This window comes from Sinocyclocheilus anshuiensis, unplaced genomic scaffold, assembly GCF_001515605.1.
Source record: "Sinocyclocheilus anshuiensis isolate Anshui unplaced genomic scaffold, SAMN03320099.WGS_v1.1 scaffold983, whole genome shotgun sequence".
NCBI lineage: Eukaryota > Metazoa > Chordata > Actinopteri > Cypriniformes > Cyprinidae > Sinocyclocheilus > Sinocyclocheilus anshuiensis.
The window spans coordinates 1,065,583-1,086,841 of NW_015546086.1; the positions used below are offsets into that span (position 1 = coordinate 1,065,583).

The 21,259-nt window shown below is 35.9% G+C and overlaps 1 protein-coding gene across 1 annotated transcript in view; it reads left to right on the forward strand.

Moving 5' to 3' along the window:
• LOC107700055 (ras GTPase-activating-like protein IQGAP1) overlaps positions 1-21,259 on the forward strand; it is a 65,742-nt gene that overhangs the window by 16,530 nt on the left and 27,953 nt on the right. Inside the window, exons 4-9 of the mRNA XM_016501564.1 lie at positions 9,432-9,588; positions 10,522-10,599; positions 12,578-12,654; positions 19,171-19,238; positions 19,952-20,065; positions 20,200-20,378. Of these exons, the coding sequence (XP_016357050.1) occupies positions 9,432-9,588; positions 10,522-10,599; positions 12,578-12,654; positions 19,171-19,238; positions 19,952-20,065; positions 20,200-20,378 (673 nt within the window). The remainder of the gene's footprint in view (positions 1-9,431; positions 9,589-10,521; positions 10,600-12,577; positions 12,655-19,170; positions 19,239-19,951; positions 20,066-20,199; positions 20,379-21,259) is intronic.

Consider the following 21,259-nt stretch of genomic DNA (forward strand, 5'->3'; position numbering starts at 1 on the left):
ATGTAACGACCACAAACGGAGGAAAATTGCAGAGTAAAAGTACCGATACATCACTTAAAATGTACTCAAGTAAAAGTAAAAGTACACAATTTTGAAACTACTCAAAAAAGTACAATTACTGATAAAAACTACTTAATTACTGTAACATGAGTATTTGTAATTCGTTACTTCACGTCCCTGGTTACAAGCATACATTTTCTGCCCAGTGTTTAGCTTTTTTTAAGCAATCTGGCAAGCACCGCCGCCGATGATCTGACTGAAAACACCAACAAACAAGCTGGAGTTTAGCGATCTAAATGAAAGTGTCACTCAACCAGTCTTTGTTCTGTCATGAGATCTCGACTGTATTGTTTGCGATTGTGATCGCTGAATACTCAACCGCTGTTGTTTGAGTAGAGAAACATGGGCTATGGCAATTTGGAATTACTATTAGGAATTTCACTGTTATAATATTTACCAGTTTCATAATATAGACAGAGAGAGTGCATAAGTCTTTGATATTTATATACAGTGGGTACGGAAAGTATTCAGACCCCCTTCAATTTTTCACTCTGTTATATTCCAGCCATTTGCTAAAATCATTTAAGTTAATTTTTTTTCCTCATTAATGTACACACAGCACCCCATATTGACAGAAAAACACAGAATTGTTGACATTTTTGCAGATTAAATTACAATTGTAGCTAGACAGTCGCCTATGGCTATGATTTTACTAATACAGTTGTTACAGATTTTATAGTCTCAAGCATTCAGAAATGACAAAAGAAAATTAAGCAGTTTTTCTTCGATAAAACCAAGGATTAGTTTTTGTAAAGGTTGTGATGTCCACATGTTTTTGTTGAAGAAATTATAGAGGCTAGCATTAGCGCTGCACTTATGAACTTTAATATGCATTATACAGGGCAAGATGAAAAGAAAAAATACCATCTAAACTTTTCTAAAGACAGTAAGTTCCCCTCAGACATGGATTCATATAAACTCCTACCCTTAAATGAATTGCGATTTGTTTAGCATCTCCACCGATTTGAATCGTCGCATATTTGAATCGATTTTCAACCGGCTCGCGGTTAATCGTTACATCCCTACCTGTAAGTGTTACAACAGCAATTACCAGGCCTTTGGCGCCCTTTGCAGGCATTTATAATGCATTTTATGTCATTTTAAAGGTTGTTGTTCGCTTAGGTCAGTTTTTATTACCACAAAAATATTATCTGAATACTTTGTAAATTATTATTTGAAGTGATTTGAAGTATCAAAACCATGGTTAATTTGTGGTTACCATTGCTACAAGAACCATGTTTTTTTTTTTATTATTATTATTCGTAGTAAAATTATGGTTAATTTTCGTAAGGGAACATGGAAACTCTGAGAGAATATTAAGGCAGATGCGGCGGTGATATTATTACCGACATTAAAAAAACACTAAACAAGTGTAGCACTATACCAACATTAAAACACGTTATTAATGTCAAAATCCCCAAAAGTTTCACAGGATTATGAACATACCTAAAAGTGATGCACGGGCTTCATCTTGGGCTTTTTTTCTTTTTCTTATCTCGGCGCCGGACTACTGATGTCTTTTCCCGGGCATAGTTGTCCATCAGTTATGATCATCTGCAGTCAGCCGCAAACATGAGGCGGGATGCGGGAATGGCGCGTCACGTGTGCTTCGCCTGTCTACTGCGTTCACCGTAAAACGCATTTTTTATAATTATGTATATATGTTCATGTTTATATTTTTATTTACGTATATGTTGATATTAATATAGAACAAAAATTATTATTTTTTTGAGCAACTGGGATGGTGCCCCCCTGGGAGTTGGTGCCCTACGCAAACTGCGTACTCTGCGTATAGGGAGCGGCGGTACTGGCGCCAGCCTGAACACACCTCGTTTTCAGAACAGCATGCCCATAGGCGCAAATGCATTTGCTATTTAAACAACGTGGCGCAGGACGTGAAAATGACAACTGCGTCAGGCTGAAACTAGCAAAAAACACTTGCGTCTTGCCTGGCGCCGCATTGCGCCAGGTGTATGATAGGGCCCTTTATAGCATTGTCTCCATTTTAGGAGCTTATATTTTTCATTTCCTGAGTCGAAATAAAAGACTTTGGTAACACTTTATATTAAGGTGTCCTTGTTACACATGTTACATGTACTTACTATTGTAATAACAATTAATTATACATAATTACAGTCAAGTTACCCTAAACCAAACCCTAATCCTATCCCTAACCATATAGTACATGTAGTTAATTAATATTACTCGGTACTTAAATGTATAATTACACTGTAACAAGGACACCTTAAAATAAAGTGTAACCAAAACTTTTTTTAGAGTTTACTTTAATGCTTCAATAACATTTTCTCCATTCTCATCTTTCCAGGTAGTACTGTTACTTGTCTAATTTGTCTGCCAAGTACGGAAAATGGGGAATCATATGTCTTAATATAAAAACGAGGCAAATTAAGTGTTAACATCATAATTCCATTCACTGTCAAGGCATTTTCTATACAGAGTTGTTTTAATTCAATATGCAAAGTTGTTTTAGCCAAGTCAGTCCACTCTGGCCATCTTAATGCCTCTGGGTAACTATTTCTGTGTTGCTGGCAGGCATACAGGTAGGCCTACATCCTATTTACTTGAATAGAGAATGACATAACTTTCAAAAACTGGTTTATCAACATTATGTTTCAATAATATACACTACTGTTCAAAAGTTTGGGGTCAGTACTAAATGTTCTTTTGAAATTTCTGTTTATCAAAGAATCTTCCCCAAAAATGTATGAGAGTTTCCACAAAAACATCAAAACAGCACAACTGTTTTCATTGATAATAATAAGAAATGTTTCCTGAGCAGCAAATCAGCGTATCAGAATGATTTCTGAAGGATCATGTGACACTGAACTGAAGACTGGAGTAATGACTGCTGAAAATTCAGCTCTGCCATCACAGGAATAAATTACATTGTAAAATATATTAAAATAAAAAACATTTATTTTAAATTGTAATTATATTTTACAATATAAAATTTTTTACTGTATTTTTGATCAAATAAATGCAGTCTTGGTGAGCATAAGAGCATAATAATAGCATAATTATGCACAAGTGCATAACTTTCAATGAATGGTCTTCAAAACCCTCATGACAATTCGTAACAGGGTGCGGCCTCATTCGTACATTTTTCAATAATCTGCCCCACTGAGTGTTAGGTTTAGGGGTGGACCTTCATGCTTAGTTTAAGTTGTTTTTTTTACAAAAATTTTAAGTTGCTGTATGATTCAAAACTTACAATTTTCGAAAAAAATTTGCCAACTTATAAAATAGAAATGTTTTCTTGTGAGGTCAGGCTGGTCCATTTTCTCTCACTTATAAGGTTTCTGCTATACACCAAATGCTTCCAGCTGCCCTGTCACCCCCTCAGTAGGCAGCACACAGACCCTGTTTAGTGCAGGTAATGGTTTTCTATTCAGTAGCATGTCAGACACATACAGTTAGATAAATAGGTGAAAAGTCATAAAATAGGATGTTGACCTCTGTGCCTCTGTCCTATTCATCTGACAGTAAACTGCCAGAGCAAATAGATATTTTTTGGTCCATTGCTGTGTTCCTTTGCTAGCTGAAGCAATAATATCCCACAGCTTGTTCCCTCTGTGCAGTTTTGCTGTCAAAACACTCACCTCAAGACCAGTAATGCTGGGTTTTTTTTTGTATGCACAGTATGTAAAACTGTTGAAGTAACGTACTAGTCAAAGCTGTTGATTATGAGTCATGGTCAGTCTGGAGCAGAGCTTTGAATGTTTCTTACAGTTTGAACCCCTGCTGCCTAACAATCACAGCAAAGGGTTGCTTGAGGGCTGTAAACAGTCAGATCTCTCATAGACAGTGTAAGACAGTGTTTCCCAACCGGGGTGCCGTGGCACCCTGGGGTACCGTCTGTCGAGAGCAGGGGTGCCGTGAAAAAAAATCCTTTTTTAATATTTTTAAATTGCTAAAATGTTCAAAAAAGCATCTATTATATAATATCCATTTCTGATGTTGCCAATAATTAGAGATGCACCGAAATTTCGGCTGCCGAAAATTAGTTCACCGCTCAGGTTTCACTTTCACGTGGTGTGACGCTCTGCGTATTATCCCGCTCTATGCGTGTGTGCTCCGCTCAGTCGCTCACGGCCCATGTGAGTGCTCCACTCATATACCGTTCATACTCATCGGAACAGCAAAGTCCACTCAAAAATTGAGCCGACAGGAAACATCGATGTAGTACAGTATTGTTTCTGTTTGCAATAGCCCTACTGTGTTGTAACATGGTTTCCAAAGGGTGCCGCGACTAAAAAAAGGTTGGGAAACACTGGTGTAAGAGACAGCTGCATTGTTGGTAGAGAGAGGTGGGAACAGGGAGAGGTGTGCATAGCGGCCGGATACTACTCTTCTGATTGGGTCTGCCACATATCCTGATACAGCAACACTCATTTTCATCGTACAAAGTGCAATGCATTTTTATCCCATTAAAGGGATGGTTTACCCAAAAATGAAATAATTTACTCACCTTCATGTCATTCCAAACCTGTATGAATTTCCTTCTTCTGTGGAACACAAAAGAAGATATTTTGAAGAATGTTGGTAACCAAACAGCTTCGGTTCCCATTGTATGGTCAAAAAATATATAATGGAAGTCAATAGGGACCAAAACTCTTCAGTTACCAATGTTTCTCAGAATATCTTCTTTTGTGACTTACAGTCTTGCTCCTAAATATATTGAATACTATTTTTGACTAATACGTATAAAATAATGCTCACTCGCAGGAAATAAATACTCATATTAGGGCCTAGAAAATCTACCCTTATGGTGGCTGCCATGCTGAGGTCACATGACCACAGTCTAATACTTCCAAGGGGTCACGATTTGGCTGGTTAGCATAGCCTAGTTAGCCTCTGCTGGCACTGTAGATGCCGTAACTACACCCACATGTTCTAAAAATCATCTTTTTCCATTGACGGCCATTCAGAACTTATTTTTGCATGCAAAGTGTATGTCATTTTTATAAGAATAGTGATTCTTTCCTTGTGGGTCATAACATAGAAGTGTGTTGTAGATCCTTTAGGGCAGGGGTGCCCAAACTCAGTCCTGGAGGGCCAGTGTCCTGCAGAGTTTAGATCCAACTTGCCTCCACACACCTGCCACGAAATTTCTAGTATGTCTAGTAAGAGCTTGATTAGCTGGTTCAGGTGTGTGATTGGGGTAGGAGCTAAACTCTGCTGGACACCGGCCCTCCAGGTCCGAGTTTGGGCACCCCTGCTTTAGGGTCTCTGAAGGCAGAGAAAAAACTGTGAATAATAACAGCATATTATATATAATTAAACATTCAATGTTTGCATTTAGAGACAGAAATATTGTGTCTGTTGACTTTTATACAATAAACATGCTGAGTCACCTCTTGATGAACTAAAGTAAAACCATTTGAGAGCCACCTCACTATAGTGTAGTAGATGTTTTACTATTACCACAATGGCTGGAGTGGTTTAAAATGCTTGAAATTGACCTACAATTTACCCTGTCAGCTGCCTGTTATGTCACAGCTCAATAATGAATTCATTAATTTGTCATGGGTGACAAATTGAGCTGCAAGTAAGCCATTTCTGCAGTGACAATGGTTAATAGTGGTAATGATCAACTGAAAAATTGATTGATCCTTCATCAGTGCTGTTCATATGAAGTTCAAGACCTCTGTGAAATATAAACATTACTTATTGCACGTTTAATGTGTTTTCTGCTTTGAAAGACACATTTTATAATGGTCAATGCTCAGTTTTAGCCTCTTTTACAGAAATCTGTTTCTCATATGAAAGGGCATTATTTATTGTTTGACCTATAGTTTATTTTCCTGTCATTCCCCTGACATGAAATCTTGATACTGAAACTGTATGTCACATTGTTGGTTAGATATCAGTGATGCCATCTCATGTACTAGTGTGATGTAATTTAGAGGCATATGGGCTGTGTTTGAAACAAAGCAGGTTTTGTGGGAGGCTGGGGAATTGCTGACACATGTCTGGGCAGAGTGTTTTCTTTGCCATTGCGATTTCATCTAGCTATGTTGTCTTTAATTAAATCAACCTAAAGAGTTGGGTGGACATGCAAGGAAGGTCATCTTATGTCCCATCAGAAAGAAGCATCAGATATCAAAGAGGGTTTCTTTGATCAGAAATATCATGATGTAACCCACTATGGAATAATAATAGCCAGCATCTCCTTCTCGATTGTGCTGTACCTCGAAATGAATTGAGCGTGCCAGTGACCTCCCCTGTGACCAACTCTGAACTCTGCTTTCATTTCTGTAGGAATGGAGTGACTTAACAAATGATTAACCAAAGGTTTGCAAACAGCATATTGACATTTTAACTGATTCACTTAACTCTACATAGTTTAACTTTCTTCAGTGTATTAGCCTAATGTTTCTAACCAGATCTGTCAGTTCTAACACTGATTATAGACCCTTTTACGTAAGCATAGATAACCAATGAATCAGCAAAACAGATGAATTACAGATATTTTATCTTTTTAAATGGAGACTTCCCCAATGTTTGTGAGCTGAAGGCAGGATACTTAGCTGTCAGTTGGTTGTGCAGCTCTGAAAGGCCCAATGCCAGTTTTCCTCACTGGCAAGAGAAAAGATATGCCAGTGTAGGTGCCATAACAATATAGCTTTCTCTGAATATGTCAAAGGTCACTTTTGTGAGCTGGACACTGACTAGCAACCGTTTGGAATGTTGTTTGTTGTCCTGGTGATTCCAGGTGAATTTCAATGATCATGATTCAGTGATGTGGAAAACTGAGTAGTGAAGTGACTGCATGTATATCAAGACTGCAGGCTAATGAACTAGTCCATAATAGTTCAATAAAGGCATAGAGTAGTGTTATAACTATTATTTTCAGCTATTATTGCACATTAAAACCTTATAAATTATTCTAAAATTATGTTTTATAATTTATTTCGGAAGGAAAACAAGGTTTAATTCAAAATATAGAATATAAACACGTATATGTTTCTTATTCTTACTAAGGCTGCATTTATTTAATCAAATACGGTTAAAACAAAAAACATTAAAATAACTGTTTTTGTTTTAATAGAATATAAAATTTAATTTATACTTGTGAAGGCATAGTTACATTTTCAGCAGTCATTATTCCAGTCTTCAGTGTCACATGATCCTTCAGAAATTGTTCTAATATGAGGATTTGCTGCTCAAGAAACATTTCTTATCATTATCAGTGTTGAAAACAGTTGAGCTTAATATTTTTGTGGAAATCATAACTTTTCTTTAGGATTATTTGATCAATAGAAAGTTGAAAAGAACAGCATTTATTTTAAAATAGAAATATTTAGCAAAAGTGTAAAAGGCTTTACTGTCACTTTGGATCAATTTAATGTGTTCTTGTTTAATAAAAGTCTTAATTTATATAAAAAATAAAAAACATTTTAGACCCCAAACGTTTGGGCTATATTGTATTTTTATAACATAAAACATGAGTTAAATTTTTGTGGTGAGGCTTGTGATACATGATGTGTTTTGTTTAAAACAGAAAAAAAAACAGCATTTCTTTGCTTTTTTCCAATGTGAAAGAGTGGCAACAAGCAATATGCTTAGAAACCACATTAAGTTTTCTGCAGTTTTCTGTGTAGACTCATCATGGGATGAAGGCTTGACTGTAGTAACTTAACCTTGACATTAACCGTTTATGCCAAAAAAGCCAATATTGAACATTTGGCGTTAACCATTGATGTCCTTTCACATTTTTGGCTCATATCTTTATTCCAAGTTTTTACCAGACTGTTATGTAGAAAGCATAAGGGTTTTGCAAAAAATAAGAGAATATCACACAAACAGGCAGTGGTCCTCTTGATTTCACTTTTTTGGGGATTTAATCCTTTGGGTGTGTCTTAGGAACTCTTACATCTGAAATAAATTAATAATAAAGTATCGCAGTGTATATCAGAAAGAAAAGCTATGATTGTTTTTGAGGAGGCTGTGTGTGAGATCTCAACCAGTCATCTACTAAACTGAAGAACCAACTGTAGTCTGATATACATTTTTATAATCATATCCTGATTGCAACATTTTTGCTTCTTCAACAAGTTTAAAAATAACATTAACTCATGTTTTATGATGATGAGAGAGAGAATTTTTGATGCCCATAGGCATAACGGTGCTTTCAAACTTTTCCCTACATGGTAAAAAGTGTTTATTAATTGATTGTGTGCCTTTAGCTCTTCCTCTTCTGTAATTCATTTAAAGGTTTACCTTGTTAGCGCACTTGTTTTCCAGAAGAAATCTCTGGGTTGAAGTATATTCAATAAATAATGCACCAATGTATGTTAAAACATGTTGCTATCATTAGAAAGTGTCAATTTTATATTGTAGTGAAACACCTACTAGGGTTGTGACGGTTAGGAAATTTTCCCACCGGTTAATCGACGTGTGACAACAGCGATAATACCGGTATCACCGTGGGGGCAGGGGCGTTTCCTCTTTTCCTCGCTTTCCTTCGCTTTAAAATAGCTTGCAAAAGCAGCGTGCACATTTTACTTTCACTTTCAAATAGCGGCAATTCGGCGTAAAGCAATTGTTCATTTTTAATTCGTTTGAATTTTCCCGGCAATTCGGCGTCAATTGCTTGAATGCAACAACAAAATACAACGTCAAACTCACTTAGCCTATATATAAAACATAGAACTTTTATTAACAAAACGAATAAAAATACACCATGCTATAGGGCAGGCTATGCCTTTATTAGCAAAACGAATAAGAAAGCTTGGAGGCACGGCAAACACCTCAATGTCAAATAAAATCAATAAATTACACAAAGTTTAAATAAAGTAAAAATCAGCAAACACTGTGGAACCAATTAAATAAGAAACGAATGTTTAAAAAAACTTCCAAAATCACCTTAGATAAACGGCAAAAGTCAACAGGCTTTTCAAAATCCAAAATACTGCCAAACAGGCGCTTTTGCATTTCGTTTCGAAACTAAATCATCCGCGATCGTCTTGTCTGTCTCACCCCACTCTTCTTGTCAGTCAGCTCGACTCACTCTCCTCACTGGATAAATTAAATCTGATCTGTGATGCGACTGTCGTTCGGCACGCTGCATTGAGCAGTCGCTTTCATTTTTTAATTGTAGTGTCTGTTCTTTTACTGAACTAAATTATTTTTATTACTATAAAAAAAATCAAAACGACAGTGGGGGTCGGTGCCGCGGTGGGCAAGTGACGTAACCGGTGTTGCGGCTTAACAACACCGTCAGCACCGTCTATCGCGGCAAGCATAATACCTACCAATTGTAACATTTAGCATTTGCTATCAGTCTATTAAGTTTCAGTACAAGTTGTGCTTGTGTGAGGAGCTAAAACTTGAATCTTTGATTTCAGATGGATAGAAGCCTGTCTGGGGGAGCAGCTGCCTCCTACCACAGAACTGGAGAATGGCTTGAGGAATGGTGTCTACCTTGGCAAACTGGCTAAATTTTTCGCTCCCCAGTTGGTGTCAGAGAAGAAGATTTATGACAGGGACCAATCTCGTTATAAGGTACTGATGTTTTGCTTTTTTTTTTAATTGTTTTTTTTAATTGTTTTTTTATAGCAACTCCTTATCGCAGCATAAAAATACTGTAACTCTGCGTTCATACAGCCACTCCTAAAATGTACATTTGGAAAGTCACACCTGTTAGAAAATACGAACAGTCAATCCCAAACACTGACTGTGTGAACATAGCCAGTATGTCTCAGTGCTGTGTCAGGATGTGCCTTTCCTTAATGCAGCATAGACATCCTCACATCCCGAAAGTCTCATTCCCATGGGAGGAGAAATAGTAGAGCGGGAATTCACGGAGACTGAATTGTGCCCACTGATAGTGATGTTTATTTGCACATGCTATCAGGATTGTTTTAGTACCTGATTTAGGAATTTAGGAAAATGCAAATTAGGTAATGATGCAACACTCCCAATAATTTTGTGGTGAACTAAATTTGCATCTCACAACACAGAAAGTTGGCATGTTTGTGCTGAAACTAATGAGAATTATCACTATTTCAGAGTATTGTGTGTGGTTAGTGAATAAGATGTTGATTTTTGCTCTGAAACACTGTTGCATAAAAGTGAATTTGCCCTAGAATAACTATACTCAAAAGATTATATATCAAAAGTTTGGGGTCTGTAATATTTTTTAAATGTTTTTAAAAGTTCACCACAGCTGCATTTATTTACAGTAAAACAGTAATATTGGGAAATGTTCTATATTTTAATATATGTTTTTTATTCCTGTGATGGCAAAGCTGAATTTTCAGCTGCCATTACTTCAATAGCTCATTTACCTGACATATTTCTGATACATATATTAGAAGCAAAATCAGTAAGGATCAAACTCCCAACATTTCCAAGCTTTGTATATAATTCTATTTTAATTCAGTTAATGAAATGTGTTACTGTTGCATGTATTTATTTTGTTTGTACTTTCTCCAGCACTCTGGACTACATTTCAGACACACAGATAACACTGTGCAGTGGCTCAGAGCCATGGAGTCCGTTGGTTTGCCCAAGGTGAGGCCCAAGTACACAATTTTAAAGAAACACACACACAAACACACACTGACACATTTCTTTGCCATCTTCTCTCTTTGAAGACAACAGTGCATTTTATTAGACTTGCATTTAAAGAAGTTAGTGGAATCAGACAAAACAAACTCTTTTGACAAAACTGTCAGTTTGGGTGGATGGCTAATTAATTTACCATTGTTATAAGATGAATGCTAAGGCTTTTATGGAATATTTACTCATGGTTCGAATTGTCGACCTAAATTTGCAACGGCCCTGCCAATTATTTTTACGGAGTTTCTCTCCCTTTCACCCAAGTGCAGAAAAACAAAAGCTTCCTCCAACCTAGTGCAGTGTGCAGTGCATTACACAAAGCCACAGAAGCAAAAGGGCATCATGTTTAGATACACTATATAGTTAAAAATATGTGCACTGCCAAACACCACACCCACATGTGCTTGTTGAATATTTAATTTCAAGATCATTGACATTATTAGGGAGTTGGACCGCTCTTTTCTGCTGTGAGGAAGATTTGGCACTAGATTTTGAAAATGGCTGCAAGGATTTGCTAGCATTCAGACATGAGCATCCAGGTCAGGTATTATTGGGTGACGGAGTCTGATTCACACTTGCTATTCAGTTTATCCTGAAGGTGTTCAGTGGGGTTCAGGAGGCCTGTTCAGACTAAATAAATCATTTCTATATGGATTTATATGGATTGATCCTCCGAAACGGTTGCTAATAAAGTTGGTAGCACACAATTCTCTAGAATGTCATTGTCATTGTGTGTTGTATCAATATGGTTTGTCTGTGGAACATGAAAGAAGATATGTGACCCTGGACCACAAAACCAGCCATAAGGGTCAATTTTTTGAAATTGAGATTTATACATAAGTAAGCTGAATAAATAAGCTTTCCATTGATGTATGGTTTGTTAGGATAGGACAGTATTAGGACGAGATACAACTATTTGAAAATCTGTAATCTGAGGGTGCAAAAAAATCAAAATATTTAGAAAATCGCCTTTAAATTTGTCCAAATGAAGTTCTTAGCAATGCATATTACTAATCAAAAATTAAGTTTTAATATATTTACAGTAGGAAATGTACAAAATATCTTCATGGAATTTGATCTTTACTTAATATCCTAATGATTTTTGGCATAAAAGAAAAATCTATAATTTTGACCCATACAGTGTATTTTTGGCTATTGCTACAAATATACCCCAGCGACTTAAGACTGGTTTTGTGCTCCAGGGTCACATATTTTGGCAAATCAATCATCAATGGAGCCCATTGACTTTCATTGTATGGACAAAAAAACAAACAAAAAACAACAGAGTAATAAAATATTTTCCACAGAAAAAAAGTAATACAGGTTTGGAACAACATTAGGGTGAGTAAATGATGAGAGAATTTTCATTTTTTGTTAACCATCCATTTAGGGGTCTAGAAGGTGCCCACATTTGTTTAATTCGCACAACTGTTCAAAAGTTTGGGGTCAGTCAGTCATTTTTTTTAAAGAAAAGAAATGAACACTTTTATTCAGCAAGGACAAATTAAATTGAAAATTACAGTAAAATCATTTATTTCTATTTTAAATAAATGTTCTTTTGAACATTACATTCATCATCCTGAAAAAAAAATGTATCGCAGTTTCCACAAAACCATTTAGCAACACAACCGTTTTCAACATCGATAACAATAAAAATTGTTTCTTGAGCACCAAATCAGCATATTAGAATAATTTCTGAAAGATCATGTGACACTTAAGACTGGAGTAATGGCAGCTGAAAATTCAGGAATAAATTACATTAAAAAAACTGTTGTTTTAAATAGCAATAATATTTCACAATATTGCTTTTTAAACTTTATTTACAAATATATAAAAAAATCCTACTGACCCCAAACGTTTGAATGGTAATGTACTGTAATTGCAGTGTATTATTTATTAAAAAAATTGAATATTGCTATTCCTCTTTCAGATATTCTATCCTGAGACCACCGATGTGTATGATCGCAAGAATATGCCCAAGGTGATCTACTGCATTCATGCACTGAGGTACTGTAGACCTTCTGATGCTTCTCTACTCTTCATTCTTGTCTTTCACTCAATATTTAAAACAAATACACAGGCTGTGAACTAATAAGGTTTGCTTGCTTCATCAGGTTTCATAACCTGAAATGATAAAAATGGCAGTTACTCTGTGGTCATGGTTTCATGATCTCTCAGTTATGACAGCAGGTTTGTTGAGCATCAGCATGTATGACTGCTGCTTCCTCTTGGCAGCCATTGTCATGGCAATCTCACCACAGAGAAAAGCAGCCGTTTTTTGGGGTAATGGTGTGACTAGGGGGTGCCTCGTGGTACATCTACCCATCAGTCCTGCTGGTTAACTTCCTGCCTGTCTTAGGTCATTTCCAGTCACTGACTGTTTCCTGACAGTTCCTGTCACTATGCTCCAGAGACAAAACTCCTTTTCACACCTCCACTGTTGTGCAGAGCGTCCTCAGATCATTGACTTACTGAGAGCAGTACTGTAGGACGTAAGCACATCCGTCAAGTTAATGTTTTATGTTTTTATTTGCTTCATGGATTATCTCCATTCAGCTTTTATGGCCTGCTCAGGATCGAATGCTCTGAAGTATGAGCTGTGAGTTGTGATCCTGCACTGTTGTGATATCAGATTCCCGCCCTCCCCTGCAGGAAGTGTATACTCCGAGATTAGCAGAGGTTTCTGTTTCCTGTTGTAGTTTGCCACCAGTGGAAATGTGCTACATACAATCTGAAAGCAGTATCTCGTCTGTACTACTGTAAATGTCTGCATTTATAATGAAAGCTTATGAGAATATTGATCAGTTTTACCTGGTGACAATAAAATGGGCAGATAAATCCCATGAACTTACAATAGTATTTTTTAAATAAAATAAAATAAAACTTTTATTCAGGAAGGATGCGTTAAAGTGATCAAAAGTGACAGTAAATGCATTTATAATGTTACAAAAGATTTAATTTTAGGTTCTGTTACTTCTGTTGGTATTGCTATCTATTACAGGGTGTCTGCGGGTCCTTAAAAATTCTTAAATAACGTTTTCCTAATAAAAGGCCTTAAAAAGTCTTAACGTTTTCCTAATAAAAGGCCTTAAAAAGTCTTAAAATGTCTTAAATTCAGATTCGATGGGTCTTAACTATTTTTTGGTCACATTACCTCTAAAATATCTTACGTCTGATGGACCTAATCAGGGGCGGACTTACACATTAGGCAAAGGTAGGTGACCGCCTTGGGCCCCCAAAAGCCTTGGGCCCCCTAAAATGCTTTTCATATAGGAGATGCACATTAAGCGCTGACACACGAATGGTTGCTGATTACGTGTTTATTACCACGACAACCGTCTAAGTCAGTGGCGCCTGCAGGTGTACGGCTGTACGCACTGTGCATACCATGAGCGCGCAGACTGACCTCAGATTTGAAAACATTTCAGCAGTTATTATAGGCCTGTGTGTCCCGTATGTCCAGTGAACCAGCCATGCCATTAATTATGAATTTTTCAGTCTTTTGCATGCCAAAGTCAATTTCTGCATAGTAATTTTACACCAAATAGAAGCAGAAAATTGTGCTATACTCACTTTCATGAGATCGGGTTAGCCTACAACAATTAATTTGTTGGTTTAAACGCTCAATTGTGAGGTTTATCATTTTATAATTTATTTTGTTTTTGTGAAAACCTGTATCTCAACTGTAAACCAGTTGCTATTTTGTGGTCTACAACATGAAAGAAAGCCATTATAACATGTACATGAAAAATTTAGAAACATTGGACACAACTATGGGGCCCCCAATTCACTAAATCCGCCCCTGCCCTGGACCTAATGACTGTTTACAATCATTGGACAGACCGAAGATTTTTTTCTCCCCCGCGGTAGTTACTGCATCATCAGAGAGAATTGCAGTAGCAGAAAACAGGTAGAACTACCATATAATGTTCTCAATAATATCAATAATAATATAGGTCGAGCTACAGCTGATCAGCCTTCTAGCTAGTTTAAAATGTTTTTTTTTGGGACCAGACCTGATTAAAACATAAGTGACAAAAAATAAAAATAATAATAACCAGTGAAGCATGGAAATACGAGAATGATTCTTCTAATTTTATTAGCCTACATTCAATGTAAACAGCGATTTATAATGGATAGTGTATGTATTTCTGGTATCAAGGTCGTGCTGTTGAGGCTCACTCTGTTTGTCTTTTTGTGAGAGACTTCAAAACAAATGAGTGTAACAGCACACATAAAGAAACTCAGAAGAAACACACCGAGGTAAAAATTCAAAATGTTTAGTTTATTCATAACATGATATAGTTAAGTAACATACCATGACAAGTGAGCTATTTTGCTGAATATTCTTACGACGCAAAAAGCATGCAAAACACCTACAGAGTGCATGCATTACGTGAAGTCTAGTGCGTGTGCGCATTTACAGTGTGCTCTTTCACTGCATGATTCAGTCTATTAAAATACATTCAGAATGATCACAAATTCAATACATGGGGGCAGAAAATGTAGGCCTAAATATTTATACAACTTCATATAGTAAATCAATTTCACATGAAGAGTCTTTTTTTCTCCACAGAATTACCACGATTACAAGTGTGTTATTGATTTTTTTTACAACAGTTCAATAAACTATAAGTTAATTAAGAGACTTACGTTTTAGACACCATATTGCCTGTTTTTGCACTATTTCTTAAACGCTCAATTGTGAGGTTTATCATTTTATAATTTATTTTGTTTTTGTGAAAACCTGTATCTCAACTGTAAACCAGTTGCTATTTTGTGGTCTACAACATGAAAGAAAGCCATTATAACATGTACATGAAAAATTTAGAAACATTGGACACAACTATGGGGCCCCCAATTCACTAAATCCGCCCCTGCCCTGGACCTAATGACTGTTTACAATCATTGGACAGACCGAAGATTTTTTTCTCCCCCGCGGTAGTTACTGCATCATCAGAGAGAATTGCAGTAGCAGAAAACAGGTAGAACTACCATATAATGTTCTCAATAATATCAATAATAATATAGGTCGAGCTACAGCTGATCAGCCTTCTAGCTAGTTTCAAATGTTTTTTTTTTCGACCGGACCTGATTAAAACATAAGTGACTAAAAATAATAATAATAACCAGCGAAGCATGGAAATGCGAGAATGATTCTTCTAATTTTATTAGCCAACATTCAATGTAAACAGGTTTAAAATGTTTTTTTTTGGGACCAGACCTGATTAAAACATAAGTGACAAAAAATAAAAATAATAATAACCAGTGAAGCATGGAAATACGAGAATGATTCTTCTAATTTTATTAGCCTACATTCAATGTAAACAGCGATTTATAATGGATAGTGTATGTATTTCTGGGGGGCAGAAAATGTAGGCCTAAATATTTATACAACTTCATATAGTAAATCAATTTCACATGAAGAGTCTTTTTTTCTCCACAGAATTACCACGATTACAAGTGTGTTATTGATTTTTTTTACAACAGTTCAATAAACTATAAGTTAATTAAGAGACTTACGTTTTAGACACCATATTGCCTGTTTTTGCACTATTTCGACAACAAAAATAATTCCAAACAAAGCCATGTTTTGCGTCTCTGAGCTACATGATGGTGTTTTGTTCCTGACTGAATCAAACATTTAAATGATTCAGTTCAATCGCAATGACTCTTATTAACAGTGACCCACTGCCACCTACTGGCGGTTTTAATTTCACATTTAAAGTACCGTTTTATGGTTTAAATACTTTCAGATATCAGTATTCAATGTTTTATGTTTAATATATCAAAACATTATTTATGCATTTGTAAAAATAGGCCTTTGTAAAGGTAAATAAAAATATGCAGATTTAAGTTGATAGAACATTGATGAAAATATTCCTTCAGAATAAATTGTTTGCACCACCAAAGATCTTGGTGATGCAGTGCTTTTGTGGGGATATTTTGAATGGAATATTATCTTCTGATATGAAAAGTTCACTGTGTATATTAGTAATAAATATAATTTATTACAGTGATGATATTTTGTTTTCTTTTTACGTTAAACACATTAAATATTACATATATGTATGTAATAAATCTCAATTTTTTGAAATTGAGATTTATACATCATCTGAAAGCTGAATAAATAAGCTTTCCATTGATCCACACACACACATATATATATGTATGTATGTATATATATAAATGCTAATTTATAAATACATAATATAAATACATATTGTTCATTGGTCTATTCAGCAAGGGTGCATTAATTTGATCAGAAGTTACAGTAAAGACATTTATAATGTAACAAAAGATTTGCAGTTCAAATGAATGCGTCAAGAAATGTATCTTGATTATTTTAGAAGCACAACTGTTTTCAACACTGATAATAATAAGAAATGTAAAATCAGCATATTAGAATGATTACTGAAGGATCATGTGATACTGAAGACTGGAGTGATGGCTGCAGGTTTGTCATCACAGGAATAAGCTAATAAATGTTATCAAATAAATGCAGCCTTGGTGAGGAATAAGACATTGCTTTAATTTTTAATTTTTATTTTTAAATCTTACTGACCCAAAACTTTTGAACATTAGTGTGCATTTAAGAAGAAACCCAAACTATATTTAGTTCAATAATATCACAGAGAAAGGGTGGGCTCTTCTGACAAACCACAACTCACAGCACCTTAGTAACCACATAACAACACCCTGACAACTACCCACAAGAACCTAGAAGTGTGATAGTGAGTTTTGCATGGGCAGCACCTCTTTTCTCAGAAACTTTCATTTAGCATTCAGTTGTAACATTGAATGACTGAGTGTAGAAAACCATTCATGAATCATTTTTAAGTAAAAAGCCAGGTAAGTCATTAATATCTCACTGTATGCAAATAGTAATATTTAGACATTAGCAGTTGGTATGCACAGGGGAGTGTGTCTAATGAATGACCACAGGAAGGCTTCTTTTACGGTAAATGATTTAAAGTGTTTTCCTGCTCTCTCTCTCTCTCTCTCTCTCTCTCTCTCTCTGTCATCTAATGTGTGGGTTGACTGGCTTCCTCTCTCTGCCTTGCACACACTCTTCCTTCCTGACCCTGTAGTTAACCCACTCAGTACGACTAGACAACACAGACTGTGCCCAGAGAAAATCCCATATGGCTCAGACATCATTAAGTCACCATTCGGATATACTCTGCATTAGATAGTTGACATATGTATATGAATATTTGTTTATTTCCAAGATGATCAGTATTTTAGGTTAAAAATGTCTAATATAATGTTATATATCACACTATAACACTAAAATATACACACAAAATATTTATGTGTTATGTATTTAAATTTTTATAACAAGGAGATTTTTTTAATTTAAAAGGAAATGTTTGTCTGCATAGTTCTGCTATCAGTTTTGCTCTAAACAATATAATCAAGCGTGTGACACATGAGGTATAGTGACCTACATCTCTTACACACGTTAAGCCACTTAACCTTTGGCCCTTCTGTAGAATGGAGGATAAATTCACACTAGACTGTGTCTATCTCTCTGGCTATTGATGTAGGGGTCAAAGGTAAGGAAGGTACGTTAAGTGCATAAACGCTCAGGCGCACACCACTCTAAACTCTTCAATAATTCATTACTCCTCTATTTGTCCTCAGTCAGTGAACAGATAAAAGTTTAATGCAGTTTCCAGCATGTGTTGCACACTAACTGCAGGCTATTTTCCTGTTCCAGAACTGGTTTAGGGCTTGACTTAACTCAACTGCATACTGACATCTAATGGAAGAACATTAGAACTACATTAATTATTGTAATGCTCTGAATTGCAAACAAAGCTAGTGAAATATTTAAAATAGTGCTTCTCAAACGGTTTTGGCCTTAGGGCACAACACAGTATCAAACTGGGAGCATGTCGCTTTGTCTGTATAATTTGGCTGCTTTTACCAAGCGACAGAATCATTTGCATAAAATACCATAGAGTTTCATTGTGCAGTTTAATTGACATTTCACATCAAAAACAAAACATGGGAACTGAGGATATTTTGACATTTTTAAAAGTTGATCAAACTATTTTGCTGCATGATTGTATGATCAAAACCTAGATGGCAGCATGTCTAAGGACAGGATTTGCTTTAGCATATAACTTTCCAATTAACAATTATCAGTTTCAAATACCAGCTTTATAATGAGACAGAATGCTGCATTTTAGATGTGCTTGCGACATCTGTTCTTTCCTGACTCAGTATTTAGACTGTTGCTCCTTTAAATTACAGCAAGGCCAAGAGAGTTGAAGAGATGGTGTTTATGATTTCTTACTCATTTCTTACTTCTGTTTCTAACTCAGAGCAGTAGAAAATATAGTTTTTGTTATTCTCATTTCAGAGAGAAATGAAAATACACAATAATTTTGACTTCCAAAATCATTGTGTATCCTTAACCTAGCTTTCATGACCAAATTTATCTGCTGTCTCCGATTATCTCTCATTCTCTCGCTTTGATAAAGTGCATTTATTTATTTGTTCTTCTTTGTGTAGTTTGTACCTGTTCAAATTGGGAATTGCCCCTCAGATCCAGGACTTGTTGGGGAAAGTAAACTTTACAGGTACGCCACAGTCATTCACAAAAATGCATGCCATTTGTTGTCGAAAAATTTACCTCAGGTTCAAAGTTCTAGGACTAGGTAACCACAGTACACCCCACCATCCCATAATAATACTTTTAATAGTAATTATTTTAAAAATTAACAAATTGGTTTTCCAAAGGCTAATCCTTAAACTTTGATTTGAAGGAGCATATACTGTAGTGGTGCTCCATTGCAATCTCAGAACTCAGACACAACCATACAATTATATCCATAAGTGAAGTGTAGATCCACCTCTGTCAGCTCAGATCACAGGAGAAGCAGAAAAGTGCCTCAGCTTTTAATAGAGAAACCTGGCTGTTTGTGTTTGATTAATGATGGGATTGTAATGACAGGTAATTACTGCTTTAGCTCTGTTCAGAGTGTAACTCTTCAACTTATTCATTATGTTATTGGTAATAAAATATCTAATCAGGAAAATTGAGTTCAAGTCATAAGGATGTGGTATTGTATGTAATGAATAAATGGAGGTGAAAGCACATTTAAGATTATAGCAAGCTGTAGAAAATGATTTCTGTAGTGGTTTGATGTTGACACACTTTGAAGGTGTATTGTGATTTATGATTTAAAGTAACAAGGCCCTTGATTTGTTTCAAATGAATAAGTATGGATATTATATCGGTCACTGATTCTATCTGTGTTGATGGATGACATTTCTTATTCTCTTTCCACAGAGGAAGAAATCAGCAACATGAGGAAAGAACTGGATAAATATGGCATCCAGATGCCTGCCTTCAGCAAAATCGGTGGCATCCTGGCCAATGAGCTTTCAGTAGATGAAGCTGCATGTGAGTGACTTCACATATTTCATCTATTCATATGTATGTCAGTACATCTGTGTCAGTACATTTAAATGAAATACATATTATCCTCATTCTCAGGATGACATGTATTTGTGTCTCTTTCTGATCTATATCTGTAGTACACGCTGCTGTCTTTGCCATTAATGAGGCTATTGACAAAGGTCACGCAGAGGGCACAATGGCGGCTCTGCAGAACCCCAATGCCTTATTGAGAAACACACAGAAACCACTGGCCCAGGCCTACCAGGACACTCTGAGCAAAGCCAAGAGGATGAAAGAGTATCAGGCTTCGGGACGGGTAAACTAGATATTTAAAAAATACAGTAAAACAATATTGTGAAATATTATTGCAATTTAAAATAACTGTTTTATGTTTTAATATATTTTAAAATGTCATTTATTTCTGTGATGGCAAAAACAAAATTCTCAGCAGCCGTATGGATAATATGCTGCAAGAATTATAATATTTCTGCATGTCAGAAGTAATGCTTTACAAACCCAATGCAAACTATTTTGTATGTGATTTGAAATCTGATTAAATTTTTTTTTTTTTATGTGCATTATGAACAAAGCTTCAGTCATACATAGGCAAACAGTAAAAACTCCCAGATGTGAATTTATGAATCTTTTTAACCCAAATTAAGCACTGAATTACAGGGAAGACTATTCATAATTTGTTGAAAACTTTAGACATGTTTGTGTATGCAAATATCCAAAGGTTGCATGCAAAGCAAGTTTGTTTGTGTTTCTTTTTGCAGCCTCCTTTCAAACAAGCTCCAGCATCCCTTTACTTGCAAAATCAGCAGGATTTTGATTAAAAAATAACAGGATCAGCCTTGCTCGTTAAATGCTGATGTCCTCTAACACTCCTCACACACAGTGCTGACTCTAGTATCACCTGATCCCCTGATGTTGACTCGATTGAATAGTCATTTTGTTGTGTGTACACATCTAAGGGTGTGTTAATTGTGTATTAGTGCTCAGGGATTCAGTTTTTTTTTTTTGCATTTAATTTTTAGCCTGGTGTTAAGATCTTTGCTCACAGGCACAGTGGTGATAACTCATGCCTTACTTCTTGCTGGGATCAAACCAACAGCATTCTCGTTACTTTCCCTAAGCTTACCTTGTCCTCTGCACCACCAGACCCCTGATCACCCCCCACCCCCACCCCCCATTTTT